This window comes from Trichogramma pretiosum, unplaced genomic scaffold (genome assembly GCF_000599845.2).
Source record: "Trichogramma pretiosum strain Unisexual culture from Peru unplaced genomic scaffold, Tpre_2.0 scaffold96, whole genome shotgun sequence".
Taxonomy (NCBI): domain Eukaryota; kingdom Metazoa; phylum Arthropoda; class Insecta; order Hymenoptera; family Trichogrammatidae; genus Trichogramma; species Trichogramma pretiosum.
In genome coordinates, this window is record NW_019640792.1 from 343,869 (window position 1) to 364,641 (window position 20,773).

General features: G+C 45.4%; 2 protein-coding genes across 4 annotated transcripts in view; one reads left to right on the forward strand and one right to left on the reverse strand.

Annotated features, from left to right (window-relative positions):
- The window catches only part of LOC106655658 (histone-lysine N-methyltransferase, H3 lysine-79 specific-like), a 62,225-nt gene that overhangs the window by 5,169 nt on the left and 36,283 nt on the right, over positions 1 to 20,773 (reverse strand). For all 3 annotated transcript variants that reach the window (XM_014376162.2, XM_014376161.2, XM_014376163.2), the window contains exons 2-6: positions 6,143 to 6,470; positions 2,821 to 3,245; positions 1,137 to 1,477; positions 473 to 690; positions 203 to 353 (exon numbers count right to left, since the gene is read on the reverse strand). In XM_014376162.2, coding sequence (XP_014231648.1) covers positions 203 to 353; positions 473 to 690; positions 1,137 to 1,477; positions 2,821 to 3,245; positions 6,143 to 6,470 — 1,463 coding nt within the window. The remainder of the gene's footprint in view (positions 1 to 202; positions 354 to 472; positions 691 to 1,136; positions 1,478 to 2,820; positions 3,246 to 6,142; positions 6,471 to 20,773) is intronic.
- Positions 11,495 to 14,843, forward strand: LOC106655660 (ankyrin-1-like). Its single transcript, XM_014376164.2, has 2 exons — positions 11,495 to 12,121; positions 12,188 to 14,843. Exon 2 carries the CDS (start codon positions 12,193 to 12,195, stop codon positions 14,791 to 14,793), a length of 2,601 nt encoding a protein of 866 aa, XP_014231650.1. The 5' UTR covers positions 11,495 to 12,121; positions 12,188 to 12,192; the 3' UTR covers positions 14,794 to 14,843.

Consider the following 20,773-nt stretch of genomic DNA (forward strand, 5'->3'; position numbering starts at 1 on the left):
TCAATCAATCACATGCATTACGTAAATATTATTTTTAGAAATCGACTGTATATTTATCGGCTTCGAACGCACGATAATCGCAAAGTATCAATGTAAAACGATACGCGGCAGTCATCGAATCGATTTTTTACTCGCGGCAGTATCTATACTAAGAAAGATTAAAAAAAAAAAAAATAAAGAAGTGAAGTGGGAGATCAGTCACCTCGAAGAGCAGATGATACTTGAGAATACGTTGCACCGGTTTGAGTAGGTAAGCCCCCAGAGGCAGTCTGTGACCGAGCGCCGCCTGTCGCTCCCCAAATGCTCGAGCCGTCTCTTCTTGGCCCATCAATTTGGTCAGTATCTCCACAGTTCTGCAAAATCGAGGGATATAAGTATATTAGTACGGCCAATAAAATTAATTATTTATTATGTTTTTTTTCATCGATTTCTAGGGAAGCCGTATATAATATATTTTAATACGCGCGCATACCTGGGATAGTTGGTGCAGTACTCGGTGTACACCTCGAATCCGGAATTATGCTCGATGAAGGCATTGGCCACGGCGATCGGATCGAGACCGCACTGGCCCAACGCCGACAGGAAGCTCCGATTGAACTCGAAAATGTCCTCGATGTTGCTGAACAGCCCGTCGAGATCGCGATCGCTTATGAGCGCCATCGAATCGTTTCTCCAAATGATCAAGTAACCCTGCGTGCGCGAGAGCACAAAAAAATATACATATAAATTTATCGATGCAATCAAAAAGGATTAAAAAGAAGAGAGAGAAAGAGAGAGAAAAAATGAGCCTCGATCGTGCTTACGCATACGTAAACGCGCGTATACATAGAAATTTTTCACGTCAAAGCCCGTAAAAGCGAATACTGCCAGTGCCTTGGCTGTGCTTAACGTGCCAGACGCACGTATACGCTGCGTATATTATATATACACGCATTGCGATACGCACGTACGAGTAGCGAAAAACCGGTACTCGAGGCATAAATAGGCAAAACAAAAAAAAAACAGCCAAGAAGAAGAAGAAAAAAAGTAAAGTAGTAGTTGTAGTAGCAGATAGTCAGTAGCCAAGAGGCAGCAGCCGAGAGTCAGTAGCCGATCTCGGCATATATAGGTAGTATATACACATGTAGCAGCAGTACCTGAATGACTTGTCGCAGATGTTCGACGTAATCGGCTTCGGTCTTGACGATCTCCTGGAGCACGCGCTCGACTACCGTGTGCTGGCTCGTCGTCGCTAAGCTGCTGCTGCTGCTACTGCTGCTGCTTTTGTCGTTGTTGCTGTTGTCGTCGTTGTTGTTGTTGTTGTTATTGCCGCTGATGCCACCGCTGTTGTTTTTATTATCATTGTCGGCAACGCCGTCGCCACCGCTGCCGTTTATCAGCATGTGACGATGATGATGATGATGATGATGGTGGTGGTGATGATGATACTGGCTCTCGGTCTCGGATATCGTCGTTACGCAGCCGCTGTCACCGGATCCTGAATAAAATGAAAAGAAATCAAAGTTTCATCGTGGGCTTACACATACGATATATCGGGAGAGACACTTATTTAACAAAATATAATATCATGCTCGAAGCTTCCGAATTGCCATTAACAATATATATTTCAAGCAGGGGCCGAGTTGCCAACCGGCCGCAGCAGCTCTCTGCTACTTGTTTTCCTAAAGATAAGAGAGTGAAAGCTGCTGCTGTGGCCGCGTCGCACGTGAGCGGGCCCCGCCGCTGCCGCGGAGTTTTATGTAAAACAACATTTTCGAGGAGAATTTTCAAGGCATCGACCACTCCGCGGAGATACAGAATTGCGTGTGTGTGCGTGTATGCATAAAAGTATAATATAGTACATGTGCGAATCGCAATCGCGGAGAGATGCCGGCTGCAGAAAATTGTTAAAAAAAAAACCCCGCGAATATATCGCGCGCGTTTACCGATAATAATGCCGAATGAAGAAAAAAAAACAACAACAACCGAGCTCTCATGGCTTAACCAGTCGGTCGGTCTCTCGTATGTATACGCGTGTGTGCAAGCATATATAATACGGCAAAATTCGCTGATTTATCGCCACGGAAATAGTTCGGGCTCGGATTATTTGCTCGGAGAGCAGCAGCAGCAGCAGCTTCGAGAAGCACACACAGGGTTATAAATTAATTATTTTGATTTATACACGAAAATTTTCTCTCTCTCTTATTTTCCCTTCGCTCACGGGGTTCTCTATACGAGAGGCGCAAGTTCGCATGATTATACGCGTTTATTGCAAGTATAGCGTATACGACAACGTCGACGACAACGACGAGGGCGCGCTATCTTTGGCACGCTCGTCGAGCGTCTATGTGTACGAGCGCAGCAGCATTTCCAAGTCCACGCGCGCGTGTGCGTATGCATGTGCGATAATTTCGGAAAAGCTCTGGGAGTTCTATGAACTCTATATCTCTCTTACTCTCGATCTCTCTTTGGCGAGTAAATATTCGTGCATTCGTGTATGTGTGTGTGTATAAGCGCAATGCAGCTCAGGCAAATATTATGAAACGCACAGCAGCTCCACAGAACTCCGGCCGCGTATCATCGCCGGTCGTTATAGCCGCGTTTATTTCGCAACAACGCGCGCGCGCGTATATCCTGCGTAGCATCTCTCTTCTGAGCTCGGAGAGAAAGAAAGAAGAGGAAAAAAAAAGGTAACGAGAGTCCACTTATCGGACGTCGGAGTCCCAAAGAGAGAGAGAGAGACAGAGAGAAAGTCGAGTCTCCCGCACCGTCGCCACCGCCGCCCCGGAGAATTATAATGAGGAGGTATATATAATGCATATAAACTGCACACGCGCTTACCTTGGGAACTCGCGCAAGTGTCGGCGAGGGATTCGACCGACGCCAGATACGGATTCGTTGCACCACCAACGCCACTGCCAGCACCGTCGCCGCCGGCCGTCGTCGTCGTCGTCGTCGTCGTCGTGCTGCTCGTGGCCGAGGCATTGGAGCCCTGTCGATTGCAGCAGCGCCGATGATGATGATGATGGCTATTGTTGTTGTTTTTGTAGTGGCCGCTGTCGCAGCTGCTGATGCAACTCGAGGACGACGACGCGGACGTGCTGCCACTGCCACTGCTCGATGTGGAACATATCGAGCTGCCCGAGACCGGCCGACTGCCTGTGGAATTCGGTTGCTGTTGTTGTTGCTGCTGTTGTTGTAGTAACTTTTGTGGCTGTTGGCTCGTTCCGTTACGCCTGCGACGACTACCGCTGCTACCGCTGCATCTGGAACGAAATTTCATCGAATTTCAATTATACGTTCGTTAATAATGATTTCGCTTTTTATATCGTATTGATAATCTTCTCAGCTATTCGATGCGTGATTTTGTTTTCCTTTTTTTGCTTTTCGCTTTTTTTTTGGTGAGAAAAGAAAGATAGGCCGCGCGCACGAGGCGTCGAAATTAATTACCCACGCGCGTAACATTATATACGGATATAAAGTTACCGAATATCGCGAACTTTCGCTATTTGGATATGCTGTCATAAGTCTAAATAATGTCTTCGCATAATACATAATGAATTATAAATCCGAAATTTTTAAGGTGGAATTTTTGAGCTTAAAAAATATCCTCGCCGATCGGACGATCTAACGTACTCGGCACTTATAATATTATATACCTTTATACGTGCATGCACGCGTAAGATAAAAAAATGTTCGCGCGGAGACAGCAAGACACAATCGCTGCGCGGTATTCGCGGTATGTCGCGCGCGCGCCACACTTTTGCGCGATATTCATCGTTCGTTGTATGCGCGCGTTCGGTGGCGAGCCCATGTGCGCTTTACGTCGCGCGCGATACACATTATTCGGACGAAAGAATATGTATGCATAAAAGCCGATTAACGGTGTGTCTTATATATTATGTGTACGCGAGCTTCGCTGTGTATGTGTGTATTTGTAATGCACAAAGCGCAACGGGCAAATCGCGCGTTATATTGTGCATTAGCCTCGGACGTCGCGGAGGACGACGACGACGACGACGGAACCGTAAACGAAGCTTTTAAATGTTAAACAAATAATCGCGCTGCTGTGCGTACGGGGCCAACGCGAGTGTATATTCTCGTACGTACATAATAATATATAGTATAATCTCGACTGCCAGAGTTCTTTCTTTTCCTTTCTTACTTTTTTTTTTATATACATACCGACAGGTGTGAACGAGGCTAAGAGAAAATAATCAACGGGCCGATATATAACACCTTACAGCGTTTCTCTCTCTCGGACGCGCGCGTTTTTTAAAAGCTTCTCGAAAGTCTCGCTCGAATGCAAAAAAGATGGCCTTTTTTACGTAATCGTCACGCGCGCGCTCGCGGACGCAGGCGAGAATTCTCGATCGCGCGTATTAATCGCTTTATTATAGATAGTGAAAATATATATACGATAAAATATGGTGCTGCTACACTCGATGGGCTTACCTGAACGCGAACATTTTGGACTCTTACGTAGGAAAACATGAGCGGGCGTACGTGTGTATTATCGTAGTATATGCATAGCCTCGATTCCTCGACGTAAACAGCCAAAAATTTTCGGAGCTAGCCGAAATACGCACGACGCACACGTACTAATACGCACATCCCGTAGCGCGCGTCGCGTCGGTCCCCGCGGGAGGAGCTTGCCAAAAGTCTGAAAATTCGGAGCGCGACTAGCGGTGTGCAACTATGCTCTGTGAGCCGCAGCAGCAGCACAGCACACACGGTTCGGTATCTAGAACTAAACTAAACGGGCGAAAATTTTGCCCACTGCATACGACCGCGTGTATTTTATAAAAGCTGCAGTCTCGGGGAGAGTCGACGACGCCAAGAGCGAGCGCCGCTGCTGCTGCGCGCATTATAGGCTCGATTTATACGCATATATTCGTGAATGGGTGTCGTGCAACTCGAGGCAGTTATTTAGTACTTGTGTACGCATACGCTTTATATATATACGTGAGCGAGCCTAACGTGCAGCTCTTCTCTCTCTCTCTCTCTCTCTAACGCGCCGCGCGTCTCGTCGTCGGTCGTCGTCGTGGTCGTGTCCCAAAAGAGAGAAACTCGGCGGCGCAAAGGAGGAAGAAAGCTCAAAAACGAAGACGATCAGCAAAAGCGCATGCCACGAGATATGCGTAGAGTAGAGGCGGGTTAACCGAGGCGCGGCGAGATCGCGCGGGTGCGAAAGCTTATTTCGGAAACGAGAGGTAAAGAGAGAGAGAGAGAAGCGTACAAAAAGGAAAGAGACCGTATCTACGCACTCATACCGTACATAACAGAGCGCACATGTTGTTTTCGTCGTCGCGGTGTACAGGGGAAATTACAGAGTGAGAAAAAAAATATTTTGATTCAAAATGATTCTTTCTCCTAATAATAAGTTAACGTTACAATTTAACAAATACATATTTTTACATACGAATTACCCGATCGGGCGTAAATTTTTAACCGCCTTTTGATTTTTTTCTCTTTCTCGCGTGGCGCCAGTGAGACTTATTGAATTCGTGCGAATGAACGATATCTCGTCATTGCGCTTCGCGAATAAATAATATTGAACGTACACACAACCGCGTTCATATACATAATGCACACACTTTGTATGTACAAGATATACTTATTCATCGCCGGTCTTTGCTGATAAAGCTCGTGTTCGAGCTAAAATATCATTATCGTACGCTCTCGCTCGCTCGAGGCTGGTATATACGAATCGCACGCCTGTAAAGCAGCATACACGAAAATATTTCCGGATAAATGTCAAATTAATAATACACTGCTTGTGTCTGTCTGTGTGTGTGCATGCGTGTTCGTAAACCGTATTATATACGGCATATACACAATCTAATAGTTGTTAGCCTCATTTTGAGAGACCGACCGGGTGTCTCCGTCCCTGTGCGCGTGTGTCTGTGTACATGGCCTGCTTATTATCAACCGTCTGGGTCTTTGACAACTCGTGTGCGTATACGCGTGATTTTTCAATCACGTATAAACGCGCGTATACGTTATATTTATACGAAGTCGTCGCAGCAAAATCGTCGTTATACATATATAAACGAGATCGGTAACTGAATGATTGTTCTGCATAGTTATATACGTAAGCCTTTGAACGCGAGCGCATATATAATTACGTGCGCATACATATAATAAAACGAGTCTAACTTACCTAAGCGTCGTCGTGGGCGAGATTCCCATCATATCCTCCTCGACGTCCTCGTCGTCGCCGTCCTCGGCTGCTGTGTCGCCGTCCTCCTGCTCGTTGTTCATGGCACTGTTGTTACTATTGTTAGCGCTGCTGCTGCTTATCAGTAAACTCGGCATGTCGTAGACGCGCGACATGCGCTTTTGCACGAGGCTCAGGCGTTTCTGTAGTCCGGCGGCCGTCGTCACCTGGTGGTGGTGGTGGTCAATGCTGTTGTTGTTGTTGTTGTTGGCGGCACGTGCCAGTTCGTCGAACATGCCCAGCAATTGCGGCACCAGATCCGTCGTCGTGCCTGTGCGTCGGACAGATAAGCGCAAAATTAAAAAAAAGATGAAACAGAACCAAAGTTATTTACAAAGCTACATGTTTGAGAGTGTGGGTGCGGGTGGGTGTGCGTACATATATGTATGGGCGATTTACTGGTGCGTGAATTGAATTCGAGAACGACGCGCGAGCTTGTGCGAGAGACACGTCTAGACGCCTGTAATACGGCTCGCGTTACCTACATATTATAGCTATACACGTCTCCGTGTACGCGCGAGCTTTATTGACTATCCATGTTGTACGAATTTATTTGTCGCTTATTATTGAAAAAAAAAAGAATTAGTGATACGAATTTATGAGAGATGTTGTTTCACGCGTGCAAAAACATTATAACATAACGCGTTCTCCTTTTCTATTTTGATATTTAATTTTTTTTATTTTTTTAGCCAAGTTGATTAGATAAAAACGAGATCATTGGGTTAACTCGGTAATTACGAGCTTGTCAATTCTACAAATCCATGCCTCCTATGCTATTTTGGTTTATTTTCTCTCCTTTATTTCTTTCCATTTTTTTTCATCTTTTTTTTCTCTCTTTTTTTTAGCACAAACGCACAAAAATACATCCCTAACAACATCTCTCGAAGCTCATAAACGAACATCTATTCTCTCTTTCGCTCGATCTATACGATATGGCATCGCGAGATATAGGGTTTATATAAAACGAGTGACTGACGGAAAAAGCGCACATCATTTTTATCGCATCTATTTTTACTATGTGGGGAAAATTCGTTATTCTATCTTTCTGCTTCTTTCTTTCTTTTTTTTTTTATTCTCATACCGTACGTAACACACGAGAGACGTATAGGTATAGGTACGGGAAAACAAAGAAGAGAGAAAATGACGCGGGGCAAACAATTTGCGAAATTGTGTACAGACGGCCGCGCGCTCGACTGAATTTACATATAAGCCTCATCGCTCGGCTCGGCCCCCCCAAACGAGCCTCGTTGTCGATATATACCGAATACACGTATACCTGCCTCGAGTTCTGTTTGCTCTTTCTTTCTTTCTTTCTTTTTTTTTTTTTTCCTCTTTCTTTTCGGTTGCATAAAAGCCGAATGCAGTCGCGCGCTGCAGCGAGCCAAAAGAGATTATAATAATAAATACTACTTGTCACAGCGGCGTAAGCGCGCGGTGTAAGGCAATTAATCGGTTGAAACGGCCTATTAGCTCGGCGTATAAATCAAATTAACTAATAGACGTATCGGAGAGCATTTGCTTCTTATTACGGGGGTACCTACACGTGACACAGTCAACACACACACTGGAGCAGAGAAAGAAAATTGTCACCTAGATATAATACGTATGATATAGCTAGAGCTAGCGCGGAGAGCAGTTACATAAAGTCATATATGTAGTCGCGCTCGCGAGTCGAGAGCGCATAATGAAGCCTGACAAAATCAAAATTCGTATTCTATGCATACATATTATACGTGTGTGTGTGTGTATATAATCCAATTCGGGAGCGCTCGTGTGTGTTTGTGGTGTCATTATGTAACGAAAATAAAAGCAAACTATTAAAAAAAAGCCATCATTCGAGATAATTACGTCGTGGTAATTACGTCGGAATATTTGACTTGTCTCTCTCTCTCTCTTACTGCGAGCTCGAGGCGCGCACAGATCGTATACGCGAGGGGCGCCAGCGCTAAAGGCTTCCAATATATTATCCCTCGAACGTATATACATCTTATTTATCGAGCGATCGAGTGCTTTTCCTAACCCGCGTAATTTTACTCTCACGAGTCGAACTCGACTTGCGTGCCGTGCGTAAAAATAGTTACTCGTTAAAACCAATCAATCGGTTACGGGCTTGTTGTCATCTTTCACCGCGTAATAGACACACACAAGAAAGACGAGAGCATGTGCGGGCGCATCCGTGCGGCCGATTATGCCCTTTCATCTCTCAAAATATGAAATCTCTCATCGGTTGGTCTGCTGCTTTCCACTATATGTATATAACGATGGAAAAACAAATTAAGTATGGATTTTCTTCCAAGAGTCTCTTGGCGTGGGTCTACACGCATATTTACGTAAATATGTACCGAACTTACTTTACGCGCTCGGCAATGTATTTTTATTTGTGACAAAAAAAAAGAGTTGGAAGAAACGAATAGAAAAATATAAAAATAAAATAACGTGACTTGGTGGGCTTTCGCACGCTGCAGCGCCTTTATGCTGCATCGGTAATATCTTCGGGAACGTCTCGCTCGGCGAATCGAGAGGCTTTGTCGTGTGGCGTGCGCTTTATAAGGATCGCGCGATTTGAATAACATATCATATAGACGTGCCAATACTCGGGAGCGTGATTATTTAATTCGTCGTTTCGAGTCGAGAACCAAGACCGAGAGAAGCGCAGATCATAAAGGTGTGTCGTGATTCTCGCAGGCAGCAGCAGCAGCAGCAGCAGCCACAGCCATAAGAAGAAACAAGGATCTCGTGAAAAGTTGATTTTGTTGGCACTTCTCGTTCTCTACCCTATATAGAGAGTAGCAGCAGCAGCAGCAGTTCTTTGTTATCACTGGAGGCAGTTTTGCTCGACTGCACGGAGCGTATATCGCTCCAGTCACGTTATTACGATGAATCATTAAGTACGAGTTTTTACCGCGTCGATTATCAATCGGAAAAGAATCGGCCAGGCGTCGATCGAACTCTCGCGGCCGCCGCCAATGCTCTTTGTCCGCACGCAAAGTCCAGACGCTCTTACATAAAGGATAATTAGACATATGGGTTTGTTACCCAAAGTTTATAATATGCTACTACACATTGCTTACAGGCGCGTTTATTTGCATTATATTAGAGGAATATATACACATAGCCGCAGCAAAGCCGCAAAATGAGCGGCTCCGATTTCTCTCGTTGCGGCGCCTATTACTATTACTACTACTACTACTCCTATGGCTACCTTCGATATCTGTATAGACACGTTCGTGAAAACTTTCGGTACGCGGTGTGTGTTGTGTGCCGTGCGTGCAATGCTGCTGCATGCCCCGGCGTCCGTATATGAGAGATCGACACGCCGGCGCCTAAAGAGTCTAATCTTTCGAGACTCTTTTCTCGCGGGCTCTCCGCGACTGCACACAGCACGCGTATACGTATAATATGGACGAACTTTCTCTCGCGAAATATATGAGCAATTCTCTAAATGAAACGCATTTTTGGAGGTAGAATCGAGGCAAATTTTTTTTTCAACCTACGCGGATACGGACCCCCGGGGAATGTTTTTGGGGGTCCTAGGAACATGTAACCACGTAGGAACCATTGAAATTTCAATAGTGCTTACTTTTATAGCTACTTTTGTGATTTAGAGGACGAAAAATCATGTTTTCTCGTAAATGCGGCTAGTTACTCGATTTCCAAGTCGTTGAAAAAGTATCAAAACTCATCTAAAAAATTTAACTGACTTGTGATATCGATAGGAAATTTTCTCAGCTTTCCGATGGTACTATTCGATTTTCCGAAATACCCAATTTTTACTGCGAAAATCGCCATCACATATTGAGGGCTAAATATGTCGAAAAATTCAGTACGGAAAAAGTGAACTTTTTGGATAATTGTTGATTTTTCCTTGTGAAAATGAAATTTATCGAAAAATCTGACTACCCCATGAGAAAGCCGAGGAAATTTTCTATCGAAAGCATATCTTCATTTATTTTTTGACTCGAATTACAATGTTATACATGGGAATTTCTTTCACGTTGTTCGCTGCTTTTTGTTTCCGAGCTGATTCGGCGCGGTCGCGAGGTTTTCGGCTCGGTACAATCAAAACTAGCTCGTAAATTCCACTGAAAAAATAAATGAATATATGATTTCGATAGGAAATTTCCTCAGCTTTCTCATGGTGCCATCAGATTTTCCAAAAAATCTCATTTTCAACAGGAAAAATCAAAAATAGACATCAAAGATCCCTTTTTCCGTACCGAGTTTTTCGAGATATTTAGCTTTGCACGTTTGATGGCGATTTTCTCGGTGAATGTGCGACTTATCGGAAAATCTGATAGCACCATTAGAAAGTTGAGAAAATTTCCTATCGAACACAGTAGCCAGTTATTTTTTTTAGATGAGTCTTGATACTTTTTCAGCGACTTGGAAATCGAGTAATAAGTCGTATTTGCGTGAAAAGATGACTTTTCGTCCTCTAAATCACAAAAGTAGCTCTGAAAATAAGGACTATTGAAATTTCAATGGTTCCTACGTGGTTACATGTTCCTAGGACCCCCAAAAACAGTTCCCGGGGGTCCGTATCCGCGTAGGTTGAAAAAAAAATTTGCCGCGATTCTACCTCCAAAAATGCGTTTCATTTAGAGAATTGCTCATATATACACATTGATATTTGTGTTGCTCGCACATTATAAATATCGTGTGTGTTTGTGTACACTATACACGAGCTATTATGCTTATGGGCTGTGTTGCTGTGTGTATATGGGTATATCAAGGGGGGCCCCGGAGCGCGAGTGCGATTTCCGCGTGCGTTAAATGACGCGTGCGGCGTGTTGTAGCTGCGAGCAGATTTTTTTCAAAACTAGACAACAAAGTGTAATAAAGAGAGGACGCGAGCCAGACGTAGACGCGCCACCGCCCATCGTCGCATCGCCGTACGTGGCTTTCAAAATACATCGGTATACATACACCTCGTTTCCTTCGCTAATCTTCGATACGTATCTGTCGCCTGCCTATATGTATAATCATGCTATATGTATAAGCGCAGAAAGTCACATCCTCTTCTTCCTCCTTTCGTATATACATCTCAACTGCGCTTCGTCGTGTGCTCGTTGGAACTTGCGAAATTTCGTTCGCTTTCTTTCGAGCACAAGCTCGACGCAACGTAGCGATTTATACCGTGCTATATATTAAATGCATGCGGCGAACGAGATGTACTCCGCGGGCTTTTAATCATTCTTTCGCGCGCGCGCCCGCGAGACAGCCCATGAAAATGTGATCCATCATCAACGTATACCCCCGCTCAGCTCGTTCGTACAGTAAATGGTTGTTGTGGTCGCGCGAGCGAGTATGTAATATCCCGTGTTGATCATTAACAGTCGGAACGCGAATATATATAAATCGATTAATTACGAGGATTCGCTTTCAATTTTTTTGTTTCCTTTTTGTAAAAGTGATGGAATTTTTTAAAGCTCGTTGAGCATCGTGCAAAATTAGTGGCCGGTGTTTTTGAGGAACTTCTGCTCGCGGCTTACATAGAATAAGTAGGTAATAATATTGAAGCACGTGGCCCAGAAGTGAAAGGTGTGAAAACGACAAAAATTTGTAGATATAGACAAAATCTGTCGACACAAGTCTGTACTTGTCTAGTCTTGTCTAGAAAAAATTTTCAATTTTGAGTTGGTCTAGGCTGCTGCACTTAACACTGCAACGTCTCTGGTAGCATCGTGTATCTATGCCTTTCTCTTTCATGGAAACTCCATAGCCCAATAAGACATCGAATTTGATCGAATCTAATCTCACTGGGTGGGCGTGTCCATGCGTAGTCATAGTCTCGGACCGTAATACCCATGCGTAGTCATAGAACTAGACATAGCCACTACACGTGTTCGACTCAGTGAAGATCACGACGCAGTAGTGTGAGCAGCAGAGATAGATCTCGTCGACTGCAGCGAGCGATCACAAGTGAAGAAAATATTTTTTACATCATAATTAGTGACTTTTGTTTATTGTGTGTGTGTGAGTTCGCAGAAAAAATGGCTTCGTCCAGCGATGAATGGGATTTTGATATCGAGCAATGTGACGAAGTAAACCAAGAAAAATTGAGCAGTTTGAGACGCTTACTAGAAAACGTCGATTTTACGAAAGCAGACGAGCGACGAACCCTTCTCTGGCGACTAGATCTTCTGATCAAAGAGTGGACGAGTCGACTTCCCGATCTGCTTGGCGTCCTTCGTCCCGAAGAAATCGAAGTTCTTCTCATGGATTCTATGACTAACTTTACCGAACTAAGCCTGATGCAAGAACGGTTCGTTACGTTCGTGGCTCGCAGCGGCTACAAGGACCAGCCCCAAGACGGCGAGGACGGCAAGCCAGCGCCGGGTCGCACCACACCGCTGCATCAAGTGCTCAGGCAACGAATGAAGCGCCGCGTTGCCTTTGCTCTCTTCAAAATTTACAACAGATTTGACGTGAACTTCATCGACAACAGGGACGACAGTACTCATTTGCACGTGGCCTGTGCGGCTGGCTGCGTCGACGCCGTCAAAAAATTTCTCGAGCTCGGGCACGACCCCAACTGCCTCACGAGGGACGAGAAGTCGCCGCTGAACCTAGCTCTGCGTTACGAGCACGGCAAGGTGGCCGAATTGCTACTGCGAAATGGTGCGGATCCAAATTTCTGCGGCGCGAGGAGATACACTCCTCTGCACACTATTTGCACGAGAGGAAATAGCGACGATGAATTATTGGCCGAAATGTTTTTCGACGTCTGCGACGAGCTTCGTTCAACGGTGCGAGTCAATACCCAAGACATTCACGGTAGGACAGCGTTGCACTCGGCATTGGCCATGAACTCCGACAACCGGAAGTTGGTCGAATTGCTACTACGAAAAGGCGCCGATCCCAATATGGCCGACAATGAAGGATCGACAGCTTTGCACATCATTTGCATGAGAAGAGATGACGGAATGATCGAGATGTTATTGAAGATCTGTGCCGAGCTCGGTGTGACGCTGCAAGTCGATGCTCGGGACAAGTCGGGCGACACGCCGCTACATGCGGCTCTGTCCAACGGCCGCGTGCAGACGTCCGAGTTGTTGCTGAGGAACGGAGCAAATCCGAATGCAGCCAATGCCAAAGGATCGACTCCTCTGCACTCGATTTGCAAGCATCCCGAAGACAGCCACATCTTGGCGCGGAGGGTAATCGACGTCTGTGCCGAGCTTCGCGTGACGCTGCGAGTCAATGCCCAGGACGCGTCGGGCGACACAGCGCTACACGTGGCTCTGTCCAGCGGCTGCAGAAATTTGGCCCGATTGCTGCTGAGTAACGGCGCCAATCCGAATTTGGCCAACGACGGCGGACTGACGGCTCTGCACGACATCTGCCTGAAAGCCGACGACCAAGAGCTGGCCGAGATGGTGTTCGAGCTCAGCCACGAGCGATACAAGCCGATCGAGGTGGACGCCCGGACGAAATGCGGTCGAACGCCCTTGCACTGCGCCATGATGAGAGGACACGGAATCGTTGGCCAATTCGTGCTGAGACACGGGGCCGATCCCAATTTAGCGGACGGCGACGGACAGACGCCTCTGCACTACATCTGTCAGAGAGAAGACGGCGGCGGGAATCTGGCGGAGATGTTCTTCGAGGTCGTCGACGAGAAACGTCTGCCGGTGCAGCTCGACGTCGGGGACAATTGGGGCAAGACACCGTTGCACTGGGCCGTCAGCTACGATCGGAGGGTGATGGAATTGCTGCTGACGAGAGGCGCCGTTCCCGATGCGCCCGACGAGAATCGATCTACACCTCTGCACTTCGTTTGCGAGAGAGACGAGGACGATGACTTGGTGGACGCGTTCTTCAGGCTCAGCACGCGGCCGGTGAACGTGGAAGCCGTGAATGATTTTTCCGGTACGCCGCTGGAAACAGCTATAGAGAATCTTCTGCCGCATACCGTCGAGCAACTCATACGTCATGGTGCTGATTTGGAAAGGAATTTCTATTTTCCTAGAGCGAATTCAATCGGTCAGAGATACCACTATGAATTTGACGTTATTTATGTTAAATTGAGACTGGCAGCCAATGCTCTGGCCGTCGTCGAACGCCTTGAAAACGGAGGATACGAGTTGGAACTAATCGACGCTCTGCAGATCATGTCATTTTTCGATAGGCTCGGATTGTACGAGAATAGGGCGAACTTTCCTGAAAATGTTCCTGAAAATATTGACCGAATTGAGGATGATATCGGAGAGTTGGTAGAATACATAAACGCATTTGACTTAATGGAAGAAGTGATGAGATACAACGATACTATGATAGGTCCGAATCTGTCGATCCAGGACCTGTGCCGACTATCGCCCGAAGAGGCAGGGAGATTACTCGTGCATCACCACTTCGATTTTGTGCGTTCGAAAAAAATTAGCGAGCTTTCCCAAAGGTATGCGGAGGCTTGTATTGTGCCTCTCTGCGAGGAGCTGAAGAGAAGATTTTTCCGGAGATGGGCAGCGGATTGTTTCTACGAGTTGTCGTACTTCCGGCTGCCGATTCTTTGCTGCGAAAGCGTCATCGACAATTTGGCAATCAAAGATTTGTGGAACATTTGCTTGGCATTTTTAGGTCGAAGCTCGGCGTAATGATAAGCATGTTATGAAATAAATCATTTTATAATAAAAAGTTGAATTCATTAATTGACTTGCATTGTTATCTTTTTGTATTACAATCATATTAACCAAAAAATTAACAACTTCCACATCCTGCTGCTCTTATTGCAGCTGAATATTGATTATAATAATTTCCGATCCAAGTTGAGTAACCTTACTACGTCTCTGTAACGATTTAAATCGCTATACTGATTCTCAAAAAACCTTGAATTTTTTAAAGTTTTTTTTTACTTTCGCCTAATGAAATTTTCAATTATTTTTATTTTCTCTCGTTCCCTCTCTGTGTATTTTCCACCAAGATCGGTTTATTATTTCTCTTCTTCTTATTTTACGTAACGAGTTGGGTAAACGAACTTCGCGAATACCGATATACATGTATACGTATAATATCAGTGAGCCGCAGGAATTCGCACGAAGGGAGTGCGAACGACCTCTCTCATCCGACGACAAACATTTATTTTCAAGTCTTTTTTATTTCGAGCTGTTTTTGCCGCTGCCGCTGCTGCAGCTTTATGTGACTGTGCGCGCATATATACAAGAGACTAGACTAAATAAAGCGTAATCTCGCGATTCATGAAATCTTCAACGCCACGCGCGTATAGCATATATGCGCATGTGTATGTGCGTGTATGTAAGCGCCTCGCTCGAGTGACTAATTCGCCTCGTGCGTGAGAGATAGAGAGCGAGAGAGAGCCAAAGTGCAGCGGTTGTAGTTGAAAAAAAAAGGGATGCAAATACCGCAGAATGATTCACGCCTTTTAAAGGGGCTGCGCAGCGCGCGTTGCATAGCTGTTATTGCTGGCTTGCCGCACGGGCGGCTGCAGTCGCGCGCGCACACACACGTGCTTTTAGCGCGAGTAATGCATAAAGAGACCCGCACGACGACCGCGTGGAGCGCGAATAATGTTCAACTCGCACGCCATGTGTTTGTGTGCGTGTGGGTGGGTTGCCGAGACGAAGAGATACCATCGAACCTTTTCTTTTTTTCTCTTCGTCATCGTTGTCGTTGTCGTCGTCGTCGTCGAGGCGCAAAGATACAAGCGCCGCATGTGCGCTAGCGTGTAATTTCAAATCGGAGGGAATCAAAATAAATCCAAACAGATGCTATACTCATATGCATTGTAGAACTGATTTTCGAGACCCAAGAAAAATACTTCTCGCTATTAATTAAAATCTACTATAAATCGAGTTTCTTATCAGAAATTAGATTCTAATATGAATTGAAAATGTTTGAAAATGCACTGTGTTTATCTACCTGTATGGCGCTACAGGTTCAGATATCGAACATTTATTTTTCTTAATTAAATTGAGAATGTAGTTTTCATATTTGTATATCATAGAATGAATTGCTTCAGCACTACCATGACGAAAAGTTCAGGTTGTTCGTCGGAAAAAGTTTCACTACTTTTAAATGTCTCAATGTGTATTTTAAATAATAACTACAAAAATCGCTTTATCATTTATGAATATCATTCGTCAGTCATTACACTTGTTGGGACCGATAAATAAGCCAAGCTCATGCAATGGGGACATATCCGTCTCGTGTCGCGTCCAAATTATTTATTTTTCGATTGTCATTGCAATCACGTTAAACGTAAACATCTTTTATTAATTTCCACGTTGATACTAGAACATCCACTTCAGCTCGCGAGTATAGAATTTCGACCCGATACCTATTAGGGTAAAAACAAAATTGGGCAAAGAAGAAAATAAACTAATACAGATAGCAAATACACGTAAGAAGTATCAACACGCGCTGGCTCGAGATCCAGACGTTTTCCATGTTCTCTCGGGGGCGACGTCGAACTTTATATCGAGCTATTATTAGCGCAGTTCGCACACGCGCTCTCTTTAATGGTACAGGAGGAAGCAGGGACGCGCGCGCGCGAGAGCGAGATATTTCTCGCGAAAAGAGAAAAAATACTTTACTTCCGGTAAAAGTCGTAAACGAATGTATAGCACGTATACCATAATATGATATCCGCGTACTTGTCGAGAGCTGCGCGCACATACCCACGCGCGCGCGCGCGCAATGAATTTATTAGAATTAATGTACGAGGAAAAAAAAGCAGATACTTTGCTCGTAAAATTTAATGCTTACAAGCGCGCCGCGAGCTCGCGGTTAATTCGACTGTTTTCTCGCGTCGCGTCGCGCGCGCATATTAATAAATAATATAATAAGCAACGAGAGGCCCTCCCCCCTAGTCGTCAAAAAAAGAGAGAGTTTTTTCGATCGATCGATCGTGTTATAGACAGGCTCGTTATTACGTTTCAAATCCTCGTCAAAGTCAAGGATCGCTTGCCGATCTCTCTGCCGCTCGACTCTAATGTAATTTCAATCGCGTATATATATAATTTCTCGGAAAAGAGATAGAGGAGATATAGACAGAGACGCGGATAGTTAAAAAAGCTCGCGCTGATTAATAGAGAAAGGATTTACCGTAAAGTGCGAGTACAAGCCCCTCGGGAGTACATAATACACAGCTGAGTGTGCGATTTAATCGCTACGTACAATAACGCTAACGCGAGGGTCGACGCGGCGTGTTCAACACAGGTGAAAATTTTACTGCGACGATACTACGCGATATACGCGTTGCGTGCGCATAATTTGTACGAAACATTGAAGAAAAAAAAGAAGGCTTGACACGTGCCGAGTAGTGACAAGCGCAGAATGTTCTGTCCGCGCGCATGTGTCTCGCGCGCACGACATCGTTTATTATCGTTATTTCTTTTGTTCGTTTCGCGATCTTTAAAGCGCGAATGACTCACGCTTGCACATGCACATGCACCGTAGCGCATGGGGAAGCACTCCTCCTCCTTCCCCTCCTTCTTCACGCACGAGTGTCAATGAAATCGTCAAAGCCTCGCTCTGCTCCATCCACATGCAGCACAGCTCGTTAAATTTTTGCTCTCGCGTGCGCGCTTATTATATGCTTCGAGTCGTTAAATCGCCGAAGCGCGAAAAGAGCAAACAAAAGCTCGTCGTGCCGCTGCTGCTGCCGCTGCTTCACCTGTACGTATTATATCGTCTCCTGCAGCAAAAAAAAAATCCGCGCGTCGAGCGTCCATGCGTGTACGAGTGCGTATACGCAAGCATTATGAACACGTGACGATGGCTGGGCGCACAGGTGCGTGTATTATATATATGAAATCGGAGGGGGACACACTCGAGTCGTATTTTTACAAACGCACGCTCGAGTTGCTTAATTATCTACTATAGATGTTCGGTTGGGATCGGAGCGCGCGCGGCTCGAGGCTCGACGACGTGGTGCAATTACGACGCCGCGGACGACGACGACGACGACGACGACGGGATGATGAGATTTTCATTCGCCTTTTGTAACGCCGTATAATGCCACCTGTGTTATTATTATAATACCGACGGCGACAGAGTGTAATTGAAAAGTTATTATTATCTCTCACTCTCTCTCTCTCTCTCTCTCTCTCCCTCGGGTACGGTGTCTATGTGTCGTTTTTAATGCGCGCCGATCGCGCGCGCCGCGACATTTCACGTACGTAATTATCATTGCTGCATTTTGTAACTCGAAGCAAAACGTACAAAACGTATACAAACTCGTCGTCGTCGTCGTCGTCGCGTCGCTAGGGAGATTGAAATTCATTACAAAATGGAACGACTCGAAGACATTCGTGCCTATGGGTAATTCAACACCCGATCCGCGAGCGCGTCGAGTGTTGCATATAACTGTATTAAGCGCGCTTCGATAATATAGGGCAGCAGCGTTGCAGCGTCATACAAGCATAGTACCGGGAGCTCTCGAGTATATGCACATCTCTGCTACTAAAAGTCACACACATACACATTCACTGCACGATATACGATTATCCATACACGAATCAGCATGACGTCCGCGATATAGATCTACTTGATATACTTGTAAATTTTTCAATCGAGCTCCTAATATCTGAAGAAAAATAGCGCGTCAAACGCTAGTCGGCTGTCAATCAATCGCCGAAGCGATAATATTTGGCCGTTTCTCGCGAGCGCGCGGTCAAAGAACTCACGCGTAGCAGCAACACTCGAGGCGCGTATATAGTTCCAAAAAGACCGATCGCTTGTCTATAATACATGCCCAAATGTTTGCGAATTAATAAACACGAGAGACCGAAGCGCAGTATCCGAACATTTGGCTGCGCGAGAAAGGCGTAAAATATATTCACGATCGACGAATCGCGAGAGGCAAAATAAAAATTCGACTTCGAACGATCGATCATTGTATACGTCGAAATCGGCGGAGCGGCCGATAAGAGACGTGTAGTTCGGCCCGGGATCCTTACGTATCTCGAGGTTTCGAGTTGCATTTTCATACTGCACTATAGACACGCGATCGTTCTCGCGTGTGCCGAAATATTCGCGAAATGAAAAAACCAACAACGAGCGATAAATCTTAACGCGTTCTCGCACGCGTATAATATTAACACGATCGCACGCAGGCGCAAAAACCCATGCTATATAGCTGCGATCGAGTGTGGCGCAGGGGCCCAGCGCGAGATACACTGCATCAGCAGCAGCCACACCTCGTGCCGAGCGCTCGAGACTGCGGTGCGCACACAGAGTTGACTTTATAAAAGTGCCACTAACGTCCCACGCAGCAGCGCTATGGAACGATAGCGCCCCGAATCGCACTGCCGCTCGGCTGTTCTTTTGTGCGTGCAATGTATGTAACATTCTATTATGTGTGCTTGTGTGCAATTCGTAGAGATATCTATCCATTGATGCGCTCGCGCGATGCACCGCACTGTTCGATGAATCGCTGTATGCAAGCGCGATTGTCGAAGTGAACGTTCATTTACGTATCGTAATGAAAACGTTCTCTCTCTCTCTCTCTCTCTCCCTTCCTATGTACCGCGAGCTCGAGTTCGAACGAGCAAACTAACGTGCAGCGCCCGCAGGATATATATCAATTATTGTAATTAAAAGGCTTGTTTGCTTTGCCGTTTCTCAATGAAGCGTCAGAATTCGCGACGCGCCAGGCATTTTTTCCGTCTCTCCCGCGCGCCGGGTAGCCAGCAGCAGCAGCGTAATATAGAGGCTTTTATGTATACATACTTGTATGTTTATTTTGGCCAATTTAAAAGCTTAATTACTTACGCTGCTGGTGCTTATGTACGCATATAATACACACACATGCGCGCGCGAGTATGTACATGATATAAATGCGGAGAGTCGAGTCGGAGCGTCAATTATATACGCGAGAGAGCTGCTTCGCTCAATGAAATCGATGGATCGGCTATAATACGAATTACTCCTCGATCGCTCAATGACGAAATCGGCCTGTTACATTAATTCGTTCGCTCGCTCGAGCGTACGCACGCGCTGATGGATATATATATGTAAGTAATAACAACAACAAAAAATTTTTGCCAACAAAACGGAAAATTATCCTATACGCGCTCTTTTAATACGTATACGCGATATTATATATTACGCGTGTAATATATCTTTTACGAATCGAGCCAACCGGGGAGGGGTAATGGTAGCCGCCACGATAGATTAAGATCGAACAATAAAAGGCGCAGTTCTGATTTATAGGGCATTCGAAACGTGCAGCAGCAATAATATAAATATATATCTATATATTATAACGCTCGCGCGCGAGACGAGACGAGCGCGTCAACTTTAGCGTGTATTTTATAGAAACGCATGTGTTGGTTGTATTTTATATACGCGTACTTGCTGTGTGTGTATGGAGGTACAGTGCGGCCGGGGCCACCCACGCGCGATATCGCGATATTCTCTCTCTCTGTCTCCTTTCTACGTGTATTATAATATATACGTGCGCGACAGTGAATACTTTCGACGTTTCGCAATTGTACACATGCCGAATAAATTTCAACAACGCGACGTACGCAGCAGCAAACTTATATACTTTTCGCGTGTCTCGACAAAAAAAAAATTTTTTTCTTTCCTTTTCGAGATCGCGGAACGACACGT

Coding starts and splice junctions, on each gene's coding strand:
- LOC106655660 (XM_014376164.2), top strand. CDS start 12,193: ATGGCTTCGTCCAGCGATGAATGGGATTTTGATATCGAGCAATGTGAC.